Source organism: Leopardus geoffroyi, chromosome B4 (assembly GCF_018350155.1).
Source record: "Leopardus geoffroyi isolate Oge1 chromosome B4, O.geoffroyi_Oge1_pat1.0, whole genome shotgun sequence".
NCBI classification, from domain to species: Eukaryota; Metazoa; Chordata; class Mammalia; order Carnivora; family Felidae; genus Leopardus; species Leopardus geoffroyi.
In genome coordinates, this window is record NC_059341.1 from 22,458,475 (window position 1) to 22,472,700 (window position 14,226).

General features: G+C 47.3%; 1 protein-coding gene across 8 annotated transcripts in view; it reads left to right on the forward strand.

Annotated features, from left to right (window-relative positions):
• KIAA1217 (KIAA1217 ortholog) overlaps positions 1-14,226 on the forward strand; it is a 451,458-nt gene that overhangs the window by 139,667 nt on the left and 297,565 nt on the right. For 5 of the 8 annotated variants that reach the window (XM_045462889.1, XM_045462903.1, XM_045462890.1 and 2 more), the window contains exon 1: positions 9,139-9,508. The exons of 2 other annotated variants lie outside the window; for them this stretch is intronic. In XM_045462889.1, coding sequence (XP_045318845.1) covers positions 9,439-9,508 — 70 coding nt within the window. In that variant the 5' untranslated portion in view covers positions 9,139-9,438. Of the gene's footprint in view, positions 1-9,138; positions 9,509-14,226 lie in introns of those variants that run through there. One more of the 8 variants, XM_045462887.1, reaches the window with a different exon arrangement.

Consider the following 14,226-nt stretch of genomic DNA (forward strand, 5'->3'; position numbering starts at 1 on the left):
CACTTACTCAGTATGTCAGTGTGCCCAGCGCTGTGGTAGGGGCTCAGGTTCCAAAATGGCTAAAGCTGGGTCCTCCTCCTTTGCAACCTGACAGTCTCATGAGAGAGGCTCACATTTGAGCAATAAATACTGTGCGGTGGGATAAATGTTCGCAAAGCGGTGGCTTGTCTCCTTGATTCCAGCATCCCCAGCATCCCCCAAAGGCAAATTAGTGCCCAATAATTTTTTTCAGGATTTCATTTTTAAGTAATGTCTGCACCCAATGTGGGGCTTGAACTCACAACCGTGAGATCAGGAGTTGCACGCTGCAGCAAGTGAGCCAGCCAGGCAGCCCTGGGCTCCATACATTTTTGGAAAAACGAAGGGATGAGTGAATGAGGACGTGGATGAATTGGTTACCAACACTAAACCAGTACTCTCCAGACTGCAGTGTCTTATAAAGCAATTTGATGAATTATAAGAACAAAATATTTTACTTTTTAAAAATAGTTATGGGGGTGCCTGGGGGGCTCAGTCGTTGAAGCATCCAGCTTCGGCTCAGGTCATGATCTCATGGTTCGTGAAGTGGAGCCCCACAGTGTGCTCTGTGCTGACAGCCCAGAACCTGCTTTGGATCCTCTGTCCCCCTCTCTCTCTGCCCCTCCCCCATCCTCTCTCTCCCTCTCTTTCAAAAATAAATAAACATTAAAAAAATAGTTCGGTATTTAGCATCTGTAGAAAAGTCAGAAAATAGAGCATTGTTTTATCAAACCCGTAACTTTAACAGTAGTATCAAGGAGATAAAGCTTCATCTTTTTAAGTGAGTCAATACTAATATAAAGTGTAACAATTTGATGACAGGAAACAAATTGCTGGAGTTTGAGAAACACGGACCGGACGAGGTAATTTTCACTATTTCCTTCAATTTCGAAAAACGTAAGGGTGCCTGGGTGGCTCATTCGCTTGAGTGTCTTACTCTTGATTTCAGCTCAGGTCATGATCCCCGGGGACCAGGAGGTCATGGGATCGTTTCCCCTGTGGGGCTCCATGCGGAGCATGGAGCCTGCTTGGGATTTTCTTTCTCCATCCCACCCTACCCAACTCACACATGAGCAAACATACTCTCTCTCTGAATCATCAATCAATCAGTCAACCAATCAATGTTGAAAAAGATGGGGCGGGGCGCCTGGGTGGCGCAGTCGGTTAAGCGTCCGACTTCAGCCAGGTCACGATCTCGCGGTCCGTGAGTTCGAGCCCCGCGTCAGGCTCGGGGCTGATGGCTCGGAGCCTGGAGCCTGTTTCCGATTCTGTGTCTCCCTCTCTCTCTGCCCCTCCCCCGTTCATGCTCTGTCTCTCTCTGTCCCAAAAATAAATAAACGTTGAAAAAAAAAAAAAATTAAAAAAAGAAAAAGAAAAAGATGGGGCAAAGAACATTGTGTTTTGAAGATGAACCAAACCATATTTCTTTATCTCGGAAATGATTCTGTAAACTCTCCACTTGAGTGTCCTGATTTTCACAGGCTGTGACCTGCTCCGGTGACAAGGCACAGCCCTACCCATAGTTTGGGTTCTTATTTATGTGAGGAAGTAGAAGGGCTAGGAAATGGCTTTCCCAGGCCTCCTGAGCAGCTGGACAAGATCCTTTGACATTTAGGAGAAGCAGTAGCTACTCTGGAAACCAACAGAAATCTGTCCTTGTCCCTCTCATTCAGCTGCTCCGTCGTTGCCTGCTTCTTTCTCTGTTGCTGCTACTGCCCTTCTGCTAGAACACTCTCTCTCTCTCTCTCTCTCTCTCTCTCTCCCTTCCTACCCACCCCTCCCCCACCCACCCCGCCCCATCCTTTCCTTTGCAGTCTCTTGGCTGTGCCTGCTAATGTCTGTTTGGGGGGCTCCTCTTTGCTCAGCCATACTGCCGGCACCTGGGTGACCACCTGAACCCAGGTTTCCCAGAACTTTCCTGACTTTAGCATGGAAATTTCTGCATCCCGGGGTGCCTGGTTGTTCAGTCGTTTGAGCCTCAGATTTAGTCTCAGGTCATGAGCTCAAGGCTCAGGGCTCATGAGTCGTGAGTCGGGCTCACTGGTGTCAGCGTGGAGCCTGCTTCAGAAACTCTGTCGCCTCCTTCTCTGTGCCCCTCCCCCACTCATTCTCTCTCTCTCTCTCTCTCTCTCTCTCTCTCTCTCTCTCTCTTTCGCTTTCTCTCTCTCTCTCTCAAAAATAAATAAACATTAAAAAAAGGAGAAATGTCTGCATTCTGGGAGCACCCAAAGTCCTGGGTGAACCTGGCTGGTGGGTCATCCTAACTCCTTTTTCTCTGTACCGCATTCAAATTCTGTAGGAAAGAAGAGGGGCAATCTGACTGGGTCTCTGAGCCCCTCTCCAGCCCGGAGCTCCCTGAGTTCTTGACAGGGAGCACTCCAAGCCGGTCCCTACTGACTTGGGGTGGCCCAGAGAAGCTCCCCGGCTGCCTTCCTCAGAAAGGGCTTGCGAGCAGGGCACACTGGGAATATCATCGATTCCTCGCTAGTCTACCACATCAGTGCACCAGTTGGCCGTTTATCAGGGTCTTGGGTTCTGACGCACATGCGTTGGGGGGGTGTGCAGAAGGGGGGAGGTGTGCGTGGGATGGGGGGCAGCAGGTAGAAACTACTTACCATTTTGTTCTTTTATGGATTCAATCACTTCACACAAATTAGACTCCTCATAGAGTGTTGTGGAAAACTTGGTCCAACCTCTAATTAAATATCTTGCCCCACTAAACCTTGCCCAGTTGAGAGACTGTAAAATCTGGCAAAGAATGTGTTTCAAAAGCACAACAGTATAATCCGGGAAACAAAACTTTAAGCTCTAGGAGCACATGGGGAGGACCACAGAACTCACCTGGGGGCCGGGGAGAAGGAGAGCCACAGGACAGCTGGTAAACGCCCCAGGTCTTCTTCCCCCTCCCACTTGGCTCTTTAGGTCCTTCGTGATTAAAACTGTTTTTTCCATCTGCAACGAACACGCGTTGTACCCTGTCCTTAAATCCTGTGGACTGGGGTGGGGAGAGAAGATCGCTGTAAAAATACTTAAGTTCTGGAGCACATGATTGGCTTTCAAGAACTGACCCCAAAACTTGAGGGTGAGCCGGCCTGATGGAGAAGCTGGAGATGGGCCTGCCCTCCGCACACCCCGAGGGAGCACCTGCCCCGTCGGGCGCCCTGAGTCCCCGGAGCGCAGTGTCAGCCTCCCCAGGGGCGAATCAGGAGGGCCGTGCATCTGCACAACCCTGCCGTTCTCTGTTGTCTGTGGCTCTTACTCCCTGAAACTAAGATCTGATGAAAATGCGCAAAAAACAAAACAAAACAAAACAAAAACAAAAACAAAAACAAAACAAAACAAAAAAAAAAAACAAACCAAAAATCTGGGTGCATTATTGAAAGTCTACGCGAGTGATTATTTGGCCAAGAATATCAGTACATTCAATCCAGTTTCAACGTTTCCCCTGCCTGGTAGGGAAGGTGAGGACCTCTGAATTATAGAGGTGGGGATGAGGAGAGCAAAGGCTCAGGAGGAGCAGTAGGAATAATCCCCCTTCGGGACCCTAGGAGGCAGGTCTCAGACATCTCTCTTGCTGTACCGAGGTCACCCCACCTCTGTGCTGCACCCCGACCCCACCAGCCTACGTGAGCCTACCAGTATCCCAACTCACCTCACAGGCCCTTTCCCCTATCTGACCATGTGCAGGCTCCTCTCCATGATCTCTGATGGCTGGTCCCAGCCTCACGTCCTGGAGGAAGCCATGTCTCACCTGGGATGTTCCTGGCATTACGGAAACAGCACACAGGCAAGCATGTACATTACAGCATACACCGGGCCTCAGTGTCTTATACAGCAAAGACCCCCAGCTAATATGAGACCCAATTCTGTGATTGAGGGGAGAGGGGTTTTAGAAAATAGATATACTCTCCCCTGTACCAACTCTGACTTTATTCTCCATTTCTTTTTTTTTTTTTAATGAAGTAATTTGTTCTTGAGAGAGAGAGAGCACATGCACGCATGCACACATGTGCCCATTAGTGGGGAAGGTGCACAGAAAGAGAATCCCCAGCAGGCCCCACAGAGCCGGATGCTGGGCTTGAACCCAAGAAACTGCGGGATCATGACCTGTGCTGAAATCAAGAGACAGACACATAACCAATGGAGCCATCCAGGCACCCCTATTCTCCATTTTGATATAGAAAAAGGAATGAGAATAATTGAGGGGTCCCCTAGGGCAGTTGTGAGAAAAGGGGATAAAATATCCTAAGTATTAAGCAAATTCAACAGCGTGAGGGTTGACGAGGGGGCCTGACTGGCATTAACTCTCCAGGTCTTATTTTGCTCATCTGCAAAATGGGGGAGGGAATAGAAGCTAACCCTTGATCCCAATTTTCTGGCCCTGTGATTGGTTCCCCATCACATAGTCCTTACTGCCCCCAACAACTCCCTGAAGCTTTGCAGGGCACATGGAGAAGGCCAGGGGCAGAAGTAGGCCAGGGAAATGCCTTCCCAATGAGGTCTCACCAAATACTCTCTGATGAAAGGGTTCATAATAGCACCACTGAGTTAAAGCAAGGAGCAAGCAGGGTGCTTGTATCTGTGGGCGTTCTTACATTTTCATGGGTTCCGCCTCTAGGAACTCTATAGAATATAACACAGTTTAGCCCACTCTGGGATAAAGGGGGGGGGGGGCGGAGCGTACATCAGTTGGAATTTTCACTTGAAAGTCGCCACCTGGAAGCCAGACTTGGTCTGCTGTGACCACGTGAAGCAGAGCTGAGCGCTGGTTTCCCCATGATGTGCTGCACACATGGGCCGCCCCAGCGACGCTGCTTGGCAGACGTGGTCTTTGCTTTCCAGCGTCTTCCAACTTAAAAGAGATAAAAGAAACCCCGATAAAAATGGACATCAATGGATTCTCTTGAAAAGAAAGCAAATATGCTTAAAGCATTAACACATTGGATCTAAGTGTAGTTTGTGTTCATAATTGCATGAAGAATTTTACGGGGTAGGGAGAAAAGTTCCAAGACATCGGTATACAGAGAGACGTGAGCGGTGGGGGAGGCTTTTGGTCCACTCACTTCTCCTTGGCTGGCCAGGTCTCCTTGGAGCAGCTGGGATTTTAAGGACTCAAGTAAGAGCAGGAAGATTGGTTACCCTCTGGAGAGAATGCTAGAGATAGAAATGGTTCCATGGTCACATCTGTGAGCTCTTCGCCCTAAACATAGAAAGGGAAATTCTGTTTTGATGGATGAATCATACAGATTACGCTATTGTGAGATTTTTGTTCTTCAATGTGAAGTGGTTGGTGGGGCTTGTAAAACAGCTCAGATGACGGTTCACACCTTTAATTAATGCTTAAATTTCTCTGGTGAGGTCGATGTGGGGAAACTGAAACAGCCTTCTTTGGTCTCGTTTTGCATTTGGAAACCCGAAGAACACATGGGGTTATATCTTGGGCTACACAGAGGGGACCATCTGTCCTGGTTTGCCAGGGACAGTCGTGGTTTCCGCGTCTTGTCCTGTTGCAATTATTTATAGTGTCCCCTTTCGCGGCCACAAGTGCTCTGGTTTATATTTAAGTGTAAGGTCACCCTAACCAGCTGACACACTGCTGGCAAGAGTAAGGTGGGAGAGCCCGCATTTCATTCACCAGATCGTCCATTTAAGCAAATGTTCTCCCAATTGTCACAAGTCTTTCATTTCTGAACTCCAGGCTGACACTCAGGGGTGTTCCCTTCAGAAAGGCAATGTGTAACACGTCAAAGGGGGCTCCGGTTGAAACATTTTTGGCTTATTTGTTTTTCACTTTATTTTGTTTAGTTTTCCTTTCAGTGACCAATGCCTTTGACAATTACATTTTATGGCTTCTGCTAGCATTAAGTATTTCTTTCGTGTCCTCGTGTCAAATCATCGTAGGTGATCCTGTGCCGAATAGCATTTTTTTTATCTTTTATTTTGTATTTATTTATTTTTTTATTATGAAATTTATTGTCAAATTGGTTTCCACGTGCCGAATAGCATTTAAACTAAAAAAAGAATTTGGGACCTATCAGTGCAATTCCACGAAGGCTGGATTCTAGCAATGATTTCTCTCTTGAAAAACTCACATAAAGGAAGAGCTGACATGCTTTCCACAGCTCTGTAATTAAATAGGCCTGCTAAGCAGTCACACGCAATAGTTTCTGACTGTTGTCACTAACGCCTGTCATGGCGGATGTCTGTTTAAGTTGTGTTTTCAAACCCAGTAGTGGCCCAGTTCTGCAACAGGATTGTTCCGCCTGCAAAATCACCATTTGCCCTTTTATCTCATCACTTGTCTTTCCTTTTAAATGACATTTTTTTGTGTGTTAGCTCATTTTGAGTCATGAATTGCCAACATATGGAGCCATTAAGCAAGAAATAGTCTTGCACCTTCCCTGGTTAACAGAAATGGAGTTGAAAATTCAGCCCCCTGGTATCATTATTGTAGCTCTCTATATGAGTGCAGGAAAATCACATTTCAAGTTCTTCCCGCTTTCCTTCTGCCTTTCACAGCACATTTCAAAGTACGGCAGTAGGCAGATTGGTTTGTAATAGCAATTTTTAAACCTAGAAATTAAATTAAACCTAAAAGCACGGCATGTTTCTAGTTCAAATAGGGTTTCTTCCAGAAAGAACATTTCCGCAGCTATAGCAATGACAATAATAGTATTTTTCATGAAGATCTGAGTTACTGAGCTTATGGAGATTGCAGAAAACGGTTAGTATTTTCTAGAGACCCCTCTCAGAGAAGCTGACAATTAGCAAAATAGTCCTAGTAAGGTCTGTGTGCTTTGAAGAGCGTTGTACAGAATAGTCAGTGCAAAGGCATTAATACAGGGCTTTCTCAAATTGTTTTCAGTTCTCGTTCTCAAGGAGAAGGAACAAAAGGCCAGTAACTAATCTGGTAGAAGCTTTCCCCCATAGAATGGTCAGAAAGTTGAACTATCCAAGAGAATGTGATTTACTGTAACTATATGTCTAGATTTCCTGGTCCTTAATGATTCATGTTAATTATCTTCGCTCTTAATGCCTTTTTGTTTTGCGCATTCCACAAAGAGTTTTCCTTGGAGGAATATCTACACAGGCCGCAGTCTGCGTTGCCTGTGGGGGAGGGGAGGGTCCCAGCAGCTTGAACACGTGGTGGGCAGAGGGGGTTCCTTGGGCTGCCTGGAAACTAACCAGAGTTTAGAACTGGTGGGAGACCTGCCCTTATTTTGCCCAGTTGGGGATCCACAGGGCCTTGAAGGGCTGCTCTCCCACTTTCCAAACAGCCCCAGGAAAGCAAAATCTGCATGTAAAAATGGATTTTTTTTCCCCACCCCCGCCTGAACTGAGCTAGCCAGAAAGGCTTCCCAGCAGGCAGTGGGCTGTTGGTTGTTATGGGCTGCTATGGTAGGTATGCTGTTGTCTCCTTCACCCTGGGGGTCTTGCCACTGCACTGTGTCAAGTGACAGGTAGGAGCTGGTAGGAACAGGCTCTTCGGGCACCAAAGCAAGTCAGGTGAGAGCCCAGGGACATCCTCTGGTGTGTCCCTCCCCACCACTCCAACCGTCCCTGGCATTGTTAATTTGAAGACAAATTCACAACAACTACCCAAGGATCAGGACAATCTGGACCCGGGGGCCTGAACACAAATCCCTCCTTCCTGAACATTTTGTATCTGAGGAAATAGTAAGGTTAAAACAAGACTCCTCTGGCGTTTACTCGTTTGCCCACAGGGAACCAGTACAGAAACTGTGTAAGATTAGTTCCTCCTTAAAGCAAGATTACCAGGTAATTCTGCCGCAAAGTCGTGGAGACCTTGAGCCCTGTCGACTCAATTGCCTGTATTCATGCTGCCAGACATGGCTTTAACTTTCTAGAAGATTCCCCACATGTTGGATTTCAAGAAAAATCCTGTTAGGAGTTTCAGGGTCTTTCTTTTCTTCTTCCCTTCCTATGTGAGAGTTTGGCTCAATCTCTGGCATGTCCATTTTCCCCATATCCTTTGTCCCTATGGGCCTTCCGCATCTTTTTTGTCCCAGATGGCCAAAATATGTCTCCCACGCTGCCAAAACACACAGGTGACTCGAGGTCAGAATCTGGAGGATAGGCCAGCCATTGTTCTGCACAAATTCTTGATCTAAATTAATCTAAGACCTTGCCTGAATGGCCTGTTAAACTGCACAAAGGTATGGTCAGCAAGCTACCCATTGTCCTCTTTTCCCCTCAACTGATGAGGCCACTACAGATTAAAATATAACACTCTTCCTACTGGTGATTGTGTTACTTTTAGATGGCTGAAATGACAGAGCTAATGTTGCTTAGATTATTTTCCCATCTTTTTTGTGTGTGTGTGTGGACATTGTGCCTCCTATTTTCACTTTCTGGGAAATTTGCCAATTTTTCAAGGACTGGGTAAAGAACAAAATAAATATTTGTAGATAGCTTAAAAGGAGAATGAGTATGTTGGATGTAACTCTGCCCAACCAAAGAAAAGCAATTTTTTTGCCTTTCAGATATTTTAAAGTAATTAACTTGAGAGATTCGGAAGGTTGACTTTACTAGTTTACTTTTCAAGATTTGTGAGCAAGGGGTGTGTGTGTGTGTGTGTGTGTGTGTGTGTGTGTGTGTGTGTTGGGGGAAAGGAGAGGTGTCAAAGCCTAAGCAAATGGGGGTACAAACTCTTTTTAAAGTTCAGTGTAAGTGATTGATACTGACTGTGCGAAAAGTAAACAACTTCTTTGTGTTAATCAGGTTCTAAACAGTTATTGCCAGAAAGTGTTTACTTAACAACATTCAACATAAGGGCTTGCTTTCTTTCTTTCTTTTTTATAAAGAGATTTCACTCAAATTTGGGATGTTCTGCAGTTGGCTGTGTATTAATATGTATAGCAGCCTACTTGGGAGGCTCCTTCTGTGTCTGAGATTCAAGAACCCAGGGAACGGACTTCCAGTTCTCGCCGGCGATCCTATGTGAAATGTTTTCCTTCCCCGGCTGCGGGATCTCGGCAGTTCGCAGCGGTGCAAACCAGGCAGTCCGGGTCCTGGTCGGACAGCCCATCACCTGTTGGGGCCTCCCACGCGCGCCGCGCAGGGCTCGCCCCAGCCAGGGGCGGCGGGTGGCTCCGGGGCACAGGCTCTCCCCCCTCCCCCCTTCCTCCGGGACCAGTCGGGCTGGCGGACTGACGGACGGACGGACGCGGGGACGCAGGCACGGAGGGACGGGGGCGGCCCGACGCTGGAATGCAGTTTTCTCCGGCGAGAGAGACTTTGCACCGGAGTGGAGAATAGTTTGGGGTGGGGTTTCGCACGGTCCCCTCCCCCCCCCCCCGCCCCAGCCCAGGGCCCCCTTCCAGGCGCTTTCTGGGAGCTTTCAGAACTGCGCTCTGAAGTTTAAAGAGCAGCAAGGAGCTTGTGCCGTAGGCAGGGACAATGGAAGAAAATGAAAGCCAGAAATGTGAGCCGTGCCTTCCTTACTCAGCAGACAGCAGGCAGAAGCAGGGTAAGTAACAGACTCATTCAAAGATGGAGTTACAGTTAAGCGTGTTCCTCGGCGCGGGCTGCTTTTTATAATCCCGAGACGGGGCGCATGGCAAAGAAAACGCGCTTTTCTTGGGGTGGTGCGTTTTCAAAACTGAGTGGAGAGCTGTGATTTCTTGGGTCTGACTTGATCTCTGGCAGGGTTTTCGTAAGCAGCAAAAGAAGTGGCTTGGGGATACCGCGTTTGTGGGACAGTAAGCATTCAGTATGTGTTGTATCTCTAGGCAATGACAAAATATATCGCTAAAAGCAGCTTTTAATACTCACTGCTCCAGCCGTGGGAGAAAGGAGCTGTTTCTGGGAGGCTATCTCTGGGAGGGCAGCATTTCCATTCATTGGTTGGGGGATCCCATGAGGCAAATGCACACTGGATGCAAGTTTTGCGGAATTTTAGAGTTAAATTACAGAGTTTAGGGATGTTTTATTTTACAGATCAGAGCAGTAGGGGAGCACTTGTACCTCTATGTGGATGATGGATGGGACTCTGTGAATCTCTCTATTCAAAAGTTGGGAGTTGTTAGAGAATTTTGGTAAATTTTCTCCAGGCAGTTTTCCTTTAATTGTGTCTGTAATAGACTTGTCTTTTCCGTAGGGAATTTCCAGAAGCTTATGTTGTTCCAAAGAAATTTCACAGCGAGGCTGGGTAGAGAAAGGACTTCTCTGCTTTCCAGTATCTGACGTCTGTGATGCCAGAGCCTATAGAGCCTATCATATGGTATCATATAGGCAGCGTGTTCATAAACCCGCACAATCCGAAACCATCCCCGCCCACCCTACCCCAGGTTCATCCAGAGGCCAGTTAGGAACTAAAAGAAGCCTTAGCGGGTCTACAGTGCTCTGCGTGGGAGTAGGGATTATGCACAGGGGAAAAGGTGTGTGTGCTTTAAAAAGGCGAAAGGGAAGTAACAAATGACTCATCCACATTGAAAATGCAAAACTAAGCTAGGCAGAAGCACTGCAATTAAAACACCCCCCCTCCCCACCTTACCCCTGTCCTGTGAAATGCGGGAAACCTGAAGCTTAGAAAACCCTGGAGGATCCCCCAGTCCTACAGTCTTCCGTCTAGGTGTCTGTGTTTGTGTTTCTAAAACAGAGCACTCTCCGTGAGGGCGCCTGGTCAGTGGGGTCCAGTGGGAGATAAGGCTGCCACCCCCCCTCCCCCCCTTATCTGGTAGGGCAGGATCCTACAGCAAGGATTCCATCTGTTGAAATAAATGACCCAGAATCTACAGGGGCAATTAGAATGGGACCAATTTAAGAAATAACTTTCAAACAAACACAGCAATTCAAAGATGCTTCAGAGGCTGGGGATAGTCAGGCTGAGGGAATGTAATCACTTTATTCATTTACCCATTCATTCAGTGGGAGAAACAGTGAACAAAGTAGATGAAAAATACTTGCCCTCACTGAACTTCTGTTCTAAGAGCCATGTTTGGAGGGAAGGAGGTGGTAAAGAGAGACAATGAACAGATACATAAAATACATAGCATGTTAGATGCCAGCGTTCCCAAGTTTAGCGAGTAAAAATACCCTGTATTTGAGTTAAATACCCAGTTAAATTTGAGTTTCAGATGAGCAACAGATAATTATTTTTGTAGGAGTATATCCCGTGCACTATTTGGGACATACTTATGCTGAAATTATTCATTATTGACTTGAAATTTCATTTTAATTGGGCATTTTATATTTTATCTAGTAACTCTATTAAGTAGAAATAAGACTGTAGGCAGGGAAAGGGAACAGGAAGTGCATGGGTTGCGGGTGAAACTGTAGATAGGGTTATCAGGGAGACCCTCACTGGTGTATATCTGAATAAACATCTGAAAGAGGTGAGGGAGGGAATAGCAGGAACATGTTCAAAGAACGGCAAGGACATGGGAGAAGGCTGGGAGAAAAGAGGGTAAGAGGTAATCCAAGCCAAATCACATAGGGCTGTGAGACTGTGGCAGAGATTTGATTATTTCAAAAGAGCTGGGGAGAGGCTAGCAGGTCTGACTTGTCTTATAAAAGAGAAATATTGGGTGCTATGCCGAGAATAACCCACACGGGGGGTAGGGGAAGGGCAGGGAGCCATTTTGGAGGCTTCTGCTGTAAACCAGGGACCAGGTTGGACCAGCAGGTGGTAGAACAGGTGATGAGACACTTCCAGATGTATACTGAAAGTTAAGGCAAAAGAATTTGCTGAGGGATTGGATGTGGGATATAAGAGAAAAGGAGAAGTCAGAGATGATTTCAGAAATGTTGGCCTGCCTAGCTGGAGGAATGGAGTTGCCATTTACTCAAAAGGGAAAGCATTTGAGTGGAGTTGAGGAGGAGAGGGTGTGTATAGTTTGGAAGTGGAGGGGAAAATAGGAAGTCCTTTGGGTAGGTTAGGATCCAGAGGTTTATATCAGGCATCCAAGCGGAGATGCTGATTGCAGCGTGGATATTCTCCACTCGAATTGAGGAGGACAGGCGGGGGTCAATGTCAGAACTGCTAGGACTGGGTCTGTGTGCAGGAGGACAGGTCCCCAGTACACCCTGGGACACTTGAGTATTTAGAAGTCAGGGAGATTGGGAGGGGTGGCTGGAGAGATCGTAAGGGTGAGAAGCATTCAGATTGGATGTGTAGGGTCCTGTTGAGTTCTGGGTGAAGCGATGCAGCGAAGGAGGATGGCATCAGTTTCAGTTCTTTGGTCAGCACGAGGACCACACAGGGAAGCCAGGCCTCTGTTCACATCATGCGTAATACACCGTGTCCATTTCTAGCCCGGCATTCTTGATGGTTGCACCCAATAAGAACGTGATATTCCAGGGCAGACCAGGTCTTCCTCATCTTTGCATTTCCTGCACTAACAGAACACCAGGCACGTAGAAAACACTCAATAAATATTTCTTGAACCAAAGGCTAATTATTCCACCGCCGGGCTTGGCGTTTACCAATCCACTGTAGATAAGGATCCCCTGGGTGATCATGTAACTTATTGTCCAGACTGAGACACTTTGGAGAGTGAAAAGGAACCCTATGAATAATTTTGCGGGGACGGCAGTTGTAACCCACAACTGTTTTGGCAAATTGGGGCAGATGGTCGCCCCAAGAATGGCTCTAATCAGTGAGGTTTCCGTGGCTGAGTAGGCAGCTTACTAGAAAAACAACAGCGTGAAAGTATACTGCGAGGTGCCCTGTGTGCGCTCCGTAGTTATTGGCTAACCTGTAGTCTAAGACTATCACACTCCCTTTAAAGCCCATGGGCTCCTTGGAGCGATCCTGGGGGAGGTTCCTCGGGCCGCCTCTATCTGCCCACAGTGGCCCTGAAGCTTTTGCTCAGGCCCCTAAGCTCTTGAAACCCCTGGGCAGGTAAAGTGTTGTCAGCCCACCTGCTTGCCTCCGCCAACCCCTGATCCACCAGTGTTTCGAGATAGTATTTGCTCTGCTGGTAATCATTTTTTGCAATATGTAAATGTATCAAACCAACACATTGTACACCTTGAACTTGCAAAAAATGGCCCTGGCCACAGAGCGCAAGCTTGGGGAGTCCCAGATACTCAAGTCTTTGCCCAGAATTCTAAAATTGCCCCATCAGTCTCTGCCCCTGGCCTGTTTTATCCTAAAGAGCACTTATCACTACGTGACATTTATATGATGTATTGTTTGTCTGCTTCCCTCATTATAATGTGGATCCTCTGTAAGGGAAGGGGATTATGTCTCTCTCGATCACAACTTCACTGTATTTCCTAACTCCTTTCAATGTACGGAGTAGGCACTCAATAAATATTTTCGAGAATGAATGAATCATCTAACCAACACCTGAGCTGAGAATGTTTTTCCGGGGAGCAGAAGGGCTGTTCCTATTCTGTCTATCCCAGAAATCTTATTTACCCCGTATTTAATTTTTAAGGGTTTTTAGGTGAATATATATAATGGTCTGATTTCGGCTGTAGTTTCTGTGCCAGTTCGTATATGGTGGTGATCTGTATGATATTAACAAGAGAACTGGGAAAGCAAGAAATCCCGTGGGCCCCCAACAGAATATGGGATGTGTATTAGTCAGATAGGCGAATTGCCGTAACAACCCTGTAATCTCTGTGGTTTAGCACAACCAACAGTAATGTTTTGAACACAGTGGAATGTGGATATTCCCGGCCAGGTGGATCTCCTGAGGGCCCACCTTCAGGCCAGCTCTGGGACCTAGGCCCCTTCTGTGTAGCCTGCCGCCATTTGCCAAGGCCTTGACGGCTTCCTCTGGAGCTTTGACTGGCAGCTAGCCCAAGATCAAAGAGAAGGAGCACGGAAGATCATTCGGCAAGGCTGGGGGCCAGGGCTGAAGGTGGCCCACATCACCTCTGGCCACCCACACTGCATTGACCGGAGGAATTAGGACCAGGCCCCAGCTAGATGAAGGCTGGAAAACGCAGCCTTTCTGTGTATGCAGCAGGAGAACGTTATGGTTTGAAGTCACGGACGGACAAAATCCTGTCGCTGCCACAGAAGGCCCGGAGGGGTTGTACAGCCAGACGAAACAGCAACCCCCCACGGTGTTCCTATGACAAGAGAGGATCCTGGCACCATTGCAAAGCTCCATCTTGGAGATAGCGAACCGGAAGCCACTACAAAGAAGGGAGGGACTCCTTCTCAAAGAGGCTGTGGCCTACCGAATCTGAACTCGGGAATAAAATCTCAGGGAAGTCTTGTCGCTGGCT